At 42.4% G+C, this 14,579-nt stretch overlaps 1 protein-coding gene across 5 annotated transcripts in view; it reads left to right on the top strand.

The window, feature by feature from the left end:
* ROS1 (ROS proto-oncogene 1, receptor tyrosine kinase) overlaps window positions 1-14,579 on the top strand; it is a 119,209-nt gene that overhangs the window by 35,321 nt on the left and 69,309 nt on the right. For all 5 annotated transcript variants that reach the window (XM_059700148.1, XM_059700149.1, XM_059700152.1 and 2 more), the window contains 5 exons: window positions 4,860-4,920; window positions 8,816-8,964; window positions 9,950-10,088; window positions 12,805-13,006; window positions 13,644-13,720. In XM_059700148.1, the coding sequence (XP_059556131.1) occupies window positions 4,860-4,920; window positions 8,816-8,964; window positions 9,950-10,088; window positions 12,805-13,006; window positions 13,644-13,720 (628 nt within the window). The remainder of the gene's footprint in view (window positions 1-4,859; window positions 4,921-8,815; window positions 8,965-9,949; window positions 10,089-12,804; window positions 13,007-13,643; window positions 13,721-14,579) is intronic.

The following is a 14,579-nucleotide window of genomic DNA, read 5'->3' as shown; positions in this document are numbered from 1 at the left end:
AAAATGATGGACACATACTTAGGTGGGTGCAGGAACAATTAACATGATGATGAAGGAATTTGTGGCATCTGTCCTGGGCCCAGCACACCTGGCTGTGCCCCAGGGGCTCCATAAAAAGGGAAGTCACAAGTTACCCAGACATCCCAAGGACATGTTATCGTAGATGCAAAAAGACAGATAGGCTCAGTTATGGTCAAGCGGACCTTGTCAGTGAAGATACTGGCCTAGGACGTAACTGCCCATCATAACTGCTTTTAGGTAAAGTTTAATTTCAGACCATCCTTTGTGGTTACTTTAGGTCTCTGAGTCTGCAAGACTGCTATGCAGGCCTCTCCTGAGCTTGTCAGGTCAGCATGTGGCCCCTTTTGTCCACCCTGGTAAAATAAGAACGAAGAAACCTGAGTCATTCTTGGGTGTGCTACGACGCTGGGCATAAAGATGGCTGTGGAATTCCATGATGACACAAATATTTGCTGTGTTTTATATATCTGTATGCATACGCAACGTATAAAAAGTTAATATATGTGTATACACACATATACATTTATCCACAAATGCTGCTCTGGTTGGAAGGGTTCTAATTCCTGAACCTGGGCGGGCGAGGGTGGCAGGGAGAGAGGCAGGAGCAGATGTCAGGATGTCCTTATTTCTGCTGGTTTTATTGTCTTCCCCATAAAGCATATGCTCTATCATTAAATACAATGCTTTCAAAAAAGAACACCTTACTTGCAATTTTTCCCCTTATTCGACAAACTCCTTGGGCAGCATTTTGAAGCACAGCGTGTGTGTGTTTTTTCTTGCTCTTCTAATGAGGGGCCTTGTGCTGACGCTGCTGCCCAGGTCTCCCCTCCCTTCCCAGGCCAGGCCCCTCCCCCACAGCTCCTCCCATCACCTATTTTCTCTGCTCCTTCAGAAGGACCTTAGGACTTTCAGCTTGTCTTCCTCAATCTTCTTGAAGCAAACCTGTTCTTCAGAGTTCATTTTAGATCATTTGACAATAGGTACTTATGACTACATTATTTCTCAGTTTAAAATCTATGTTGCGTTGTTTTTAAATGTCCTTAAAAACCAGAGGACAGAACTAACTTATCTTGCCTAAGGAAGGAGTACATATGATCACCCATTAGTAAAATGGAAAAATTCCCCATTTAGTAGATAATATAAATTAAAAAAAAATTTTTTTTAATTGGAATAATTTCTCAATAGTCTGTGATTACTCTGTACTTGAGTGATTTTTTCCTTGGGAGTGAATGGTGGTGGGGTTAGCTAAGAAGAGATAAAACACAGGAGCCGAGGGAGTTGCCACATATGTAAATAGACAAAAGTTTTTCCTGCTTGAAAAAGGAAACAAAACACTACCTTAGAACCCTTTAGTGCAGCCGTTCTCAACCTGTGGGTCGAGACCCCTTTGGGGGTCGAATAACCCTTTCACAAGGGTTGCCTAAGACCATCGGAAAACACAGATATAATTACATATTGTTTTTGTGATTAATCACTATGCTTTAATTATGTTCAATTTGTAACAATGAAATTGGGGGTCACTACAACATGAGGAACTGTATTTTTTTTTAATATATTTTAATGATTTTTTACATAGAGGAAGGGAGAGGGATAGAGAATTAGAAACATCGAAGAGAGAGAAACATCAATCAGCTGCCCCCTGCATGCCCCCAAATGGGGATGTGCCCGCAACCAAGGTACATGCCCTTGACTGGAATCGAACCCGGGACCCTTCAGTCCGCAGGCCGATGCTCCATCCACTAAGCCAAACCAGTTAGGGCGAGGAACTGTATTAAAGGGTCGCGGCATTAGGAAGGTTGAGAACCACTGCTTTAGTGTGATAAAAGCAAAATTAGCCAAACAAACAAACAAACAAACAAAAAACTCGCACCCCAAAACCAACAACAAACTGTTATGCCCAGATTTCAAGATCCCCAATAGACCACACCAGGGAGCCAGCCGTGTCCTATGCAAAAGCAAAGAGTCTTTTATTATTATAGACCCGGGTCTGGCTCCCAGCCTCCACCGACAAAACGGGGAGACGAGAGTGCCCACCCCGTGATAAAAAAGGGGTTTTAATAGGGGGGTGGAGTGAGGGGAGGAGAGATGACTGTGGGCCCTGCCGATTTGGCCAGGTGCAAGTCGGGTCTTGTCACACAGGATGTGGTCACATCCATGGCGCGCACGTTCCTTGATTGTCATTGGTTAGTTTAAAGAAGTCCTGGGTGTGGCTAGCAGAGTAGCAGAGGCTTGGGCTTCCGGGAAGAAGCCTTTGCCAAGCACATGGCCAAGGTAAGATGGAGGGCGTAGCCGAGCACATGGCCAAGGTAAGATGGAGAGCGTAGCCGAGCACATGGCCAAGGTAAGATGGACGGCGTAGCCGAGCACATGGCCAAGGTAAAGATGGAGGGCGTAGCCCTCGCCCCCTTCAAAACCAAAACAAACCAATTAAAAACAAAAAACCTCAAAACCTCCAACAACAACAACAACAGTCCCAGGAGGATTGTGTGTAGGAAGTCAGAGAGAGTTCAAGTATCCCAGGCATCGAAGCAGCCCACTGATGTGATAGTTCCCTGACTCATTATGCTGCTTAGAGAATATAAATATTTTCTCTCAGTGTTCTAACATCTAATTCTACTCATTTCTATTTATACCTTGCTATGTTACACCTCAAAATGTTATACTTTAACGTAGAACTGAATAGTAGTGCATGCTCTATAGAGATAGTGATAGTGATAGAGATAGACATATATTTTAAATTTAGCTGATCCCCCTTGTAGGAACTCAAGCTCTTAAATCAGGGGTCCTCAAACTTTTTAAACAGGGGGCCAGTTCACTGTCCCTCAGACCGTTGGAGGGCCGGACTATAGTTTAAAAAAAAACTATGAACAAATTCCTATGCACACTGCACATATCTTATTTTGAAGTAAAAAAACAAAACGGGAACAAATACAATATTTGTATTTGCATGTGGCCCGCGGGCCGTAGTTTGAGGACCCCTGTTTAAACCATTCATGCTTTAACCTACGGAGCTTGGAATTTTTTCACATGTTCCTTGGAGGAAATAGTCTTGGAAGTGAAAGCTTAGCAAAATTTAACTTGGAAAATGATGTCCGCAAGTAAGATGTCTTATTCCTGATAATTTAAAACACAGATTATACTGTTTCTTAAAATCTTTTTATAGTTTCTTATTGTTGTTTGAGGAAAATCATGTCAACATTTGCTGACTCCCCTTCCTCTCTGAAATCAATAAAAATATATTAAAAATTTGATTAAAAAAATAAATGGTAATTATGTGACAAGATGGTGGTAATGATATGGTGATCATCATATTGCAATATATAAACATATCAAATATTGTACATCTTAAATGTACACAATGTTATATGTCAATTATGTCTCAATAAAACTGGAAAATATACAAGTTTCATAAAAAGTAAATAAAACAAAACATTTAAATGCCTAGATAGATCAGAATTTTGTTACATATTTTTCCCTGAAAAAAATTTAGGAGAACTAGGCCCACTATATTCCCAATAGTCAGTACTAGCTATATTTCCAAATAAACATTATTTCATCTCATTTTGCTGCCACTTGGTATATTTATTCTCTACAGATAATAAATGTATTGAATGTATTTTACTGAAACATGAAAGATGTGAAAAAGATATTAAATCCTTAAGTTAAGTAATCTGGAGCCCAACCTGAGGTGTTTAAATTAATCCTTAACTAGGCAAACCTGGGCTTATCAGGCTCTGCTTCCTCTGAGCACACAGATCAAACACAGGACAACCAGTATTTGCAAATCACAGCCCTCTGCCTGGGATATTTAGGGCAAATGCATCATACCATGGTTTCCACTATTATCATGAAAAACAATAGCATGTTTTCCTAGGTATTGTAAGTTGAATGAAACTAGGAAGATTGATCATGATTGTGTTGTAGTTTTACAATGTGTGTCTTTTCTCCAAATTTTGTTCTTTCTTCATAGCTAATGTTAATACATCTGTTCCAGGAAATTTGTGTCTCAGTCATCAAAATGTTTACTCTGGTTTTGATTATTGAGATAATATATTAATCATCATTACGTTTTTGGTAGAACTTAAAATTTAATGTTGGTATTAAGACCTCCATTAAAATGTTCAGTTACTATAAAGATTATAGTCAGTTTTTAATTTTCCAAGGAAGGCATGGAAATAAATAGGTATAATTTTAGGCTAGAGTTTTGGGTTATTAGCTCACCAAATCTTTGACTGAGATGGCAAATATGATTGCATTGTGGAGCTCAGTGTTTTTTTCAAACTGTGTGGTGTGACCCATGAAAGGGTCATGAAATCAATTTAATGAATAGAGACCCGATAAGCAAATGAAATAGATTAGCATAGAATAGAATAGAATAGCATAGAAGAGAATAGAGATTGCATCACAGGTATGGGATTTCTTTTGGGGAGGAAACTGTTCTAAAATTAGAGTGTAATGATGATTGCACAATTCTGTGAATATACTGAAAATTACTGAGCTGTGTGCTTTAGATGGGTAAATTTTAGGATGCATGAAATAGATCTCAATAAAACTGTTAAAAAGCGGGGGGGGGGGGGGGGAAGTAAATACTGTTTCAAGAATGTATTTGTGCACCAAGTTCTTTCATTACATATATTTTGAAATCTGGGACATGATCAAAAAAGTTCGAAAGGTGCTGTTCTGATCCCACTGGCAAATGAGAACTTTATTATAGTCGCAATCATTGGTGGATAGGTGTACTTATTTGTCAGGCACTGAGATTTCAAAATGTAGTAGAAGCTTATCAGCCAAAGCAGTAGCGAGGCTGCCCTGACTGGCGTGCTACCTGTCTCCCACAGCGGGAGTCCTGTGAGGTCGGCTGCAGCAGTTCTGGAGGTGCCTATGAGGAGGAAGTCCTAGGTAAGTGGACACATGCGGCTGTTACTGAAAATTATCCACCCCTCTCTAGGAACCTATGCTTCATGTCTATAGCTCACTCAGATCTGTCTAGCTGCCTATAATTCAATAATTTCAAATGTGAAAGCCATTTGATACAGATTCAGTGCGACTCTTCTTTCAGAGTAAAAGAGGGGAACATAGCACATGAGTGATGTTTAGAATCTGATTTTGCCCTCGTTCAGTAGATGCGATCACTCCTATCAACGAGTGAGACAAATGTGAAGGAGCCGACTAGATGTCAGGAAATGCCACTGTCCTAATGAGCTGAGAGTGTAGGAATTGTTAAATGTAATGTTCAGTTAATTATTCAGCTAGCAGTTATTTAATAAAGCACCCGCCAGAAGCATGGCTCCCTACAGGACTCTAGGACATTTATATGATGTGTAGAAGCTGGTCCTGACGTCAGCCCTGGCTGGTTTTGTTGCTTATCTGGGCCTGGAGCCGAAATACAACTGAGGCCTATCAGTGATGGAGAACCTTTTGAGCTCGGCGTGTCCGCATTTTGAAAAACCCTAACTTAACTCTGGTGCCGTGTCACATATAGAAATTTTTTGATATTTGCAACCATAGTAAAACAAAGACTTATATTTTTGATATTTACTTTATATATTTAAATGCCATTTAACAAAGAAAAATCAACCCAAAAAATGAGTTTGCGTGTCACCTCTGACACGCGTGTCACAGGTTCGCCATCACTGGCCTAGATGTTACCTCTAGGGAGGAAAGGTCAGGAAGTCCAAATCGCACAGCCAGTGATATGCTAGGGGAGGAAAGTCACCCTGGGGGCAAGGCCCCACCCTACAATTGATTGACCACGGCTAGGCACCTGGGGCTTTCCACCCCGTGACCTTCTGTACCTGGCCCATCATCCTTGCTCTTCTCATGTCTGTTCAGGGGTGGGCAAACTTTTTGACTCGAGGGCCACAATGGGTTCTTAAACTGGACCGGAGGGCTGGAACAAAAGCATGGATGGAGTGTTTGTGTGAACTAATATAAATTCAAAGTAAACATCATTACATAAAAGGGCACGGTCTTTTTTTTTTTTTTTTTTAGTTTTATTCATTTCAAATGGGCCAGATCCGGCCCTCGGGCCGTAGTTTGCCCATGGCTGGCTCAACCTGTGGGTTCCGACCCCTTTGGGGGTCGAACGACCCTTTCACAGGGGTCGCCTAAGACCATCGGAAAACACATATATAATTACATATTGTTTACAGTAGCAAAATTGCAGTAATGAAGTAGCAATGAAAATAATTTTATGGTTGGGTCACAACATGAGGAACTCTATTTAAAGGGCCAGAAGGTTGAGAACACTGGTCTAACTGCCTACAGCAAAACTACTAGCTGGAGGTAATTTATGCTACAAACAGTGGATAGCACTGCCTTCCTATCATTGACATCATATCTTTGTGATGCTGGGCTGTTTTGGTTATTGCTGTGATAGAAGACGAGTACCATGAGAAACTCAACACGGGACAGGAAACGAGATGGTGGTACCCAATCTGATGTCAATATTAGAGACATTGTACCGGCCCCCAAAGCACACAGATCCCATTAGTTAGCAATCATTTTAAGGATGAAACACGTATATTATTTTGTCTTTAAATGTATGTGCTATTTTTTCAAATCTATTAAGTTGATAGAGCATGCACAATTACGTTATAATAATAAATGGAACTGTTAGATAATTCTTTTGGTCCAGAGAATCCTAAAAAAACTACTGAGAAACTAAAGATTTCAGAACTGAGGAAGTTTGGAAAACTGATTTACATCCTATTTTAATATTCTGAAATTATACTACCCACTTAATTATACAATTTGGTTAGAATGCCAGTATAATTAGTGCTTTATTTTAAATTTCTCACTGGCTTTGGACCAGTGTCTGCACCACTGACAGATAAGATGTATCCAGTCTAAATAAAGGCATTTGTGCGTACAACCATACCTTTAGTTTGTTACAACAAATCTTATTACCCAGGCACCTAACACCTTGTTTGTCTTGAAAACATGATCCAGTTACCTGTTGGTCTGCTATCTTATTCTATACTAGAGGCCCGGTGCACAAAAATTTGTGCACTCGGGGGGGAGGGAGGGTCCCTCAGCCTGGCCTGTGCCCTCTCGCAGTCTGGGACCCCTTGGGAGATAATGACCTGCTGGCTTAGGCCTGCTCCCGGGTGGCAGAGGGCAGGCCCAATCCCTAGGTGCAACCCCTGGTCGGGCTCAGAGCAGGGCCGATTGGGGAGTTGGAGCGCCGCCCCCTGTCACACTCAAGGCAGGGCAGATTGGGAGGTTGTGGCGCAACCCCCTGTCACGCACAGAGCAGGGCCAATCCGGGGGTTGGGGTGCTGCCCCCTGTCACGCACAGAGCAGGGCCAATCCGGGGGTTGGGGTGCTGCCCCCTGTCACTCACAGAGCAGGGCCCGTGGGAGGGGGGTTTGGGGCACCGCCCTCTATCACCCACAGAGCAGGGCCAATCAGGGGGTTGGGGCTCCGCCACTCTCACACTCAGGGCAGGGCCGATGGGGAGGTTATGGCTCTACCCCGTCACACACAGAGCAGGGCTGGGGGGGGGGGGGGGGTTGGGGCGCCTTCCCTTGTCACGAACAGAGCAGGGTGGATAGGGAGGTTGTGGCCACGCCCCTTGTCACACACAGAGCCGCAGGGCGATCAGGGGGTTTGTGCGCTGCCCCCTGTCACGCTGATCCCGGTGCCGGGAGGCATATTACCCTTTTACTATATAGGGTAGAGGCCTGGTGCGTGGGTGGGGCCGGCTGGTTTGCCCTGAAGGGTGTCCTGGATCAGGGTGGGGGTCCCCACTGGGGTGCCTGGCCAGCCTGGGTGAGGGGCTGAGGGCTGTTTTCAGGCTGGGACTGAAGCTCCTAACCGCTCCTTTTTTCCTTTTTTTTTTTTTTAATTCTGGGCCAGCTTTAGCTTGAGGCTTGGCTCCAGCCTTTAGGCTGCCCCTGCGGCTGAAAGTAGGTTTCTGGCCTTTGCATACAATGTTGCGAATCTGCTGGCTGAAGTTGGGCGTATTTGTTACAATGTTTCAAACTGCCAGCTCAGAGGCCGGCAGCGCAGGAGGGGAATGTTGGCGTCCTCCATCACTGAGGCAACCAAGCCTCATGTTAGTTTCAAGCTGCCTGGCTGCCGGCCGCCATCTTGGCTGACAGTTAATTTGCATATCTCGCTGATTAGCCAATGAAAAGGGTACCGGTCGTACGCCAATTACCATGTTTCTCTTTTATTAGTGTAGATGAGAGACCCTCCATGCCCCTTTTCTACATGGCAGGAATGATAGTAACTAATAATACATTGAAATGTGAACAGCTATCATTTATTAGGCATTTATGAGTCGGGTTTTGTTCTAAGTAATTTATAGGTATCAGCTCTTTTTCTTTTTCCCTCAGAGATATAAGTATTATCATTGGCCTCGTTTTACAGATGAGAAAAATGAAGCACAAGTGTAAATACCTGCTTGGGGTTGCTTGGGGCTGTATAGCTGGAGAGGGATGTAATTTGAATTGTAACCCAGTTGTCTCATTCCAGAGCCTTTTGGGCTGTGCCCTGTATTAAAAGTAGTATATAGCTCAGTTTAGCTTCTCTTTCTCATTTGGTTCACTCCTGTCTTGATATTTTAGAATAAACTACTTTACCTCTTTTTCCATATACATTGCCACGGCTTTGAAACAAATGTCTTTTTTTAGCTATGAAATATACTTTTACTTGTATGTGTAAAACTCTGGTCCCTTCTACCCGGAAAAGTAAAAGTATTTAAGAGGATGTGGAGAAACTGGAATCCTGCACACTGTTGGTGGGAAGGTTGGTGCACAGTGAATGAAATCTTGTTCCCCCCCCCCAGAAAATGTAGACCTCCCCACTGCGCCCTTTGCTTCTTCCATTGGGAACCAAAGTGTGACATTGCGATGGAAGTCTGCCAACATCTCTGGGATAAAATACATCGTTCAGTGGAAATATGCACAGCATCTGGGGAGCTGGACTTACACTGAGGTATGAAAAGCTGCCTATGTACTTAAGCAGTCTTTTCCTCCAAGTTAGTTCAAGTGCCAAATTACTACATGTAACCTATAATAATAAAAGCGTAATATGCTAATTAGACTGGGTGACCTTCCGGACGAAGCCTGGGCTGCGAGGGAAGCCTGGGTCCTGGGTGCCAGCGGGAAGCCGGTGCGGCAGCCGGGGGAAGGAAGGCCTACTCTTGCATGACTTTCGTGCATTGGGCCTCTAGTTATAGGTATAAAGACATATAGGTATAAAGACTCTTCTGGGGAAGAGTCCAACATAAAATGAGTGGCTTGGATTAGGTGAATTTTAATGTCTGCTACTCTGTAACATGTTACTGCTAAACCCTTTATTTTTTGAGGAAAATATACTAGACATACATATTATTCCTTCAGCACAGCAGCATATAACCAACTACTCATATTATTGTCCATTATCTGCCCATCCCACTTAAAATGATCCTAACGAGGATAAAGGGCAGGAAGGTATCAGCACTGTCCCTTTTAGGAAAGCATGAGCCAGTTTAGAAAAAATATCCCTAAGAAACCAAGTATACAGGATGTCCCCCCAGAATGTATACATATACTTTAACAGCTTAAATAGCTCAGTTGATGTTTCTTTCTTTTCAGATTTAACCCATTGGAATTAATAATGGTTAAAAATATGTATACATTCTTTTGCAACACCCTGTATTGACTTGAACAATTAAAGTAAAGCTTTGTGGTAAATGCCAAATAATTGAATCCATGATTTTGCAGTTTTAAAGCAGGAAAGAGTTTCTATGTGATTTATGCAGACTGACATCTGGATGCCTCAGCTCCAAGCTCCAGATCTTCATTTCATCTGGCCTGGGAGCTGCCAAGTCCCCTACATCCAAATGACCACCCACTTTCTCCAAATTAATCTGTGCTCTGGAGTCACGGTGGAGGCAGTGATTCTACAAGTGCTGATGGTTGATCTCTCGTTGATCCAGGCCGTGTCCAAACTCTCCTATGTGGTTGAGCCCCTGCACCCCTTCACTGAGTATATTTTTCGAGTGGTTTGGATCTTCACAGCCCAGCTGCAGCTGTATTCTCCCTCGAGCCCCAGTTACAGGACTCACCCTTATGGAGGTATGGCGTGTCCTTATTGCTCATAAAATAGATTATCCTAAAGCTTTCGTCTAATGTGTTTTTATTTTAAACAGTGAAATAAATCTGTGCCATCATTAATTGATCCATTTAGCAATCGAGTTCCTATGTGCCAGGTAGTGTTCTCGATGCTCACCATACCTCTGTGATCGAAGCAAAAAGCCCTGCTCTTGTGGAGCTCACATTTTGGTGGAATAGAAATGAAGCAGTAAACATAATAAATAAGGAAGGTATATCGTAAGTGGGAAGGTGCCGTGCCCTCTGTTAGAGGAGTGTTTTGACCAGGATCTGTCCTTTAGGGGATTGGAAATGGGGGGTTGAGGGGAAGGAGAGTGGGGTTGAGTATAAATAAGATGGTCAGAATAAGGCTCAGTAAGCAGTTAGGAATTATGGGAGGTTTTCAAGTAGAAGAGCAATTGTTTCACATGCCCCCTAGAAAGATAATTTTGGCAAGTTCACATGGAATAGATTGAGGGCATGAGAGAGATTGGAAAGTAGAGAGACCAGCTGGAAGGTTAGAATATTACATTTATACTACATTTTATCAGAGATAGCTAAAAGAAATACTACATATTTTGGAGCATTTTCTGATTTCTTCTTTTGAAGATGTGACTTTTGCATCAGGAAAAGGATGCAAACCTAGATAGAGCCTTTTAGGGAGGCGAATTCCTGGGGCCGCCATTCAGGGAGAGCTGCCTGGTGCCCTCAGCCTCAGAGTGAGCTGAGGGAACCTGCGAGGACTAACTCCAGGCCAGATGTTAGCTGTCCTGCCCCTCAGTTCTGGAGATGCAGCAGTGTGCAGAGACCGTCTGATTGAGCTAGGCCTTGGACCTAAGGAAGGACAGCTGATGAAGTTGATGTGGGCATTTTCCCCTTCCCTGATTAGTGTCCTCTTCTTGCTTGTTAGATTTCAGGGTAAGTGTGGCCACCTCTGCGGGTTATTCCCTGACCATTCCCTCAGGTCAGACACTGAGCTAGGACCATGTTTGCAATGTTGCAGATCGGAGTAGAAGACATGCATCCGTCTTTGTTCAGAAAAATGCCTCATATGTTTTAACTGTGCTGGATCATTTTCCAGTGCTGGAGAAACACCATGGTTGTCAAATAAAAATAATGAAAAATGCAAATTTTGCTTTCCATTTCTGGGCCTTTCTCCTGGATATGCCCTGTCCCAGACCCTGCACTGGGTGCCCTTTCCATGGATAGCATCTCATGCGTCAATCCTCCCTCACTTTTCTAGCCACATCAAAACATATAAAGTTATCTATTTTGTGTTCCATTGACTCATGGTCCTGTTCCCTTTTAGCTAGGGAAAATACATGACTTTAGTCGGTATGACCGCCTTGTAATTAGGGCCCTTATGTAGGTAATTTCTTCACCAGCAAGAATGGTTTGGGGCAAGAATTACCTTGCCTAATCTGACCAGTCTTTCAGGGAGGGCTTTTGTGGGGAGATTTGGACAATAATCACACCATGTAGGTGGGATGGAACTTGCTTGAAGTGGAGCAGATTATATCTGGCCTTAACCGCGATGAGTTAGGCTTTTTGACATAATTCCCACTTCCTTCTTCACCACGGTGACTGAGTGCATGGAGCAGCGGAGGGACACATTGATGTTTGTGTTTGCTGAAGATCAGTCTGAGAGTTGGGGAGGAATTGTATCAGAGAAAGGCTGACAGATCAACTAAAGGCCTTTTTATTTTATTTTATTTATTTTTTAACTCTGTTTTTATTGTCGACACTATTACAGATGTCACCCTCCCCTGCCCTCCTCTGCCAGTCCAGTGTGAGGGCTGAACTACCTAATTTCTCCCAACTCTAATAAATCAAGGGTGACATAGAGCATTTGCCAGAAGTGTTCAGAGGGAAGAGGCTACTAAAGAGCAAAGGGACATTAAAATGCAACTTTCTATGGAAAGAGGAAGTAAAACATGTGGTTTCAGGGGTGGGAGGTATGAGAAGTAGGTGGAGACGTAAATGGAAGGCAGGCTGTTAAATCATTTGTTTTCCTTTCTGTTCTTTGCCACTTAGGTAGCTTCTGAAGTGTATGATGCTTAATTAATTAACGCATGCTCCTTTAATTCTTTGCAAGGGAAGGAGTGTAGCTAAAGTGCAGTCAACCTGGATTCCAAGGGACCCTGGGAGCTGGGGGAAGGAAGGTATAGTCTGGGTCATCAGGTGAAGCAGACTGTTCTAGCTCAGGCTTATCTGAACACATATCTTCAGCTGGAACTGGTCAGGCATAGCACTCCAGGGAGTGAAAAGGCCCCAGGACTTAATTCTTTCAACTCATGCTAATCATTGACTCAGTTTTGTTTCCCAATTCTTTTCTCCTTCCCAACTTGCTTCCACCCCACATTCAGCTCTTTTAAGTCTCTGGAGATTTTTTGACAACTTTTTTCTAAAATATTTATCCTATCTGTATGCTTCCACATTTAATTCTAGTTCATAAGTTGGAAGTGGGGAAAATAACATTTGAAAGTCCCTTTGGAAAACAGCTAACGGGTAAGACTTAGGGATCAAGAGTTGCAGCTCATAGATATCTTACCACCTTCTGTCTATCACTTATTTTGACTATTGGTAAAAGTATTTCACTTATGTTACCTTTTCAAGAAAACAGGACATTGTTTTCTATCCTATTTAAAAACTTAAGCCCTGTACATGCTTCTGCTTACTGTGTCACCATTATCTCTTCTAGTTCCTGAAACTGCTCCTCTCATTAGAAATATTGAGAGCTCAAGTCCTGACACCGTTGAAGTCAGTTGGGCTCCACCCCAATTCCCAGGCGGACCTATTTTGGGTTATAACTTAAGGCTGATCAGCAAAAATCAGAAATTACATTCAGGAACGCAGAGAACCAGTTTCCAGTTTTACTCTACTCTACCAAATACCACCTACAGGTAAGAATTAAGTGGTGCAAGGAAAACGTAACCAGCATGGCTGTAGGCATAATAATTATTTAAGCAACATAGTTTAAGTGTATTTTGAGAAGTCCCGTTGAATCTGTACTGTTGGGATGAAGTTGTGTTTTTCCTCAAGCTTGCATGCTTACTAGATCACACATCTTAAACAGAAACATTCTCAAGTATTTCTGTTATATTCAGAGGATCCTTATAAATACGGGCTAAATAAAAGACATCATAAATACCATGACTATCATTTCTTCATTTAATTCAACATAAAACAGTAAGGAGGTGAAATTCTGTTAATGGTATTTTGTATTAACTGTTAGGGGTTATTATTTTATTATTGTTAGCTTTTCTAGCATTTACTAAGGCCCTCTAAATTAGGGTAGGAATGGGGTCATGCAGATAGCAGAGTTCAGTTTTTGACCTCTGTGGCCCTGAACTGTTCTATGGGAAATGCAAACAAGGATGTGATTGATGGCCATTTAGTGCCCAGCACTGGCACCAAGTAACTAGATACATGCATTGTCACATTGTCCTTTAAATAGAAACATGATTGCTCCTTCTATTTTTATCTCCTGTTCACACCGTGCCATGTAAAACACATCTCTCCCAATTGTTTTTGGAACAGGTTTTCTATTGCAGCAGTAAATGAGGTTGGTGAGGGGCCAGAAGCAGAATCTAGTATCACCACTTCATCCCCAGCAGGTATGGCCCAGCGCCGCTCTTCTGTGACACAGAACTTGAGGGGGTGGCGAGGGTGGGTTCAGACCTCAGAGGTCCTAGGTCATCTGGTGTTCCTCCAGACCTCCCTCTTCTGCCCAGATGGACACTGTCTTTTTAGTACTTGGTAAGCTTTCAATTTGATGTATAGAAGTAAGTTGTTAGATGGAAAGGTTTCACATTAGAATTTAGGAATTTAAAGCGTAAAATCAGAAAATTTAGGGATTCAAAAATGGCCTCCAGCAAATCCTTGGTTTCAGGTAAAATCACTAGTGATTGTAACACATTTACACACTTAGGGGTAATACATGATCTTTCTGCCTCAACCCCCATTTTATATTGTGCATCATTGTCATTTAATACATAGCAGATATCTTTTCTCCCAGTCTCCTTAAGGTTTTCAAATATACCTAGATTTAATAATCTCCATGTTACCACTCTGAATATCCAATCTACCAAATTAGCTTTTGTTATTTTATAAGTACCCTTTTTTTGGCCTTTGGCATTATATATATATATATATATATATATATATATATATATATATATATATATATATATTATTGATTTCAGAGAGGAAGGAAAGGGAGAGTGAGATAGAAACATCAATGATGAGAGAATCATTGATCGGCTGCCTCTTGCCCGCAACCTGAGCATGTGCCCTTGACTGGAATCAAACCCAGGACCCTTCAGTCCACAGACTGATGCTCTATCCCCTGGGCCAAACCAGCTAGGGTGGCCTTTGGCATTTTAACAATTGCCTAGAGAGACCGAACACTTATTGCATGATGGCTAGGTGAGCAAAATAATAAATGAAAATGCTTTCTAAGAAGCACCGGAAATA

This window comes from Myotis daubentonii, chromosome 6 (assembly GCF_963259705.1).
Source record: "Myotis daubentonii chromosome 6, mMyoDau2.1, whole genome shotgun sequence".
Lineage (NCBI taxonomy): Eukaryota > Metazoa > Chordata > Mammalia > Chiroptera > Vespertilionidae > Myotis > Myotis daubentonii.
The sequence above is the reverse complement of the archived record's forward strand: the minus strand, read 5'-3'. Positions and strand labels throughout refer to the sequence as shown.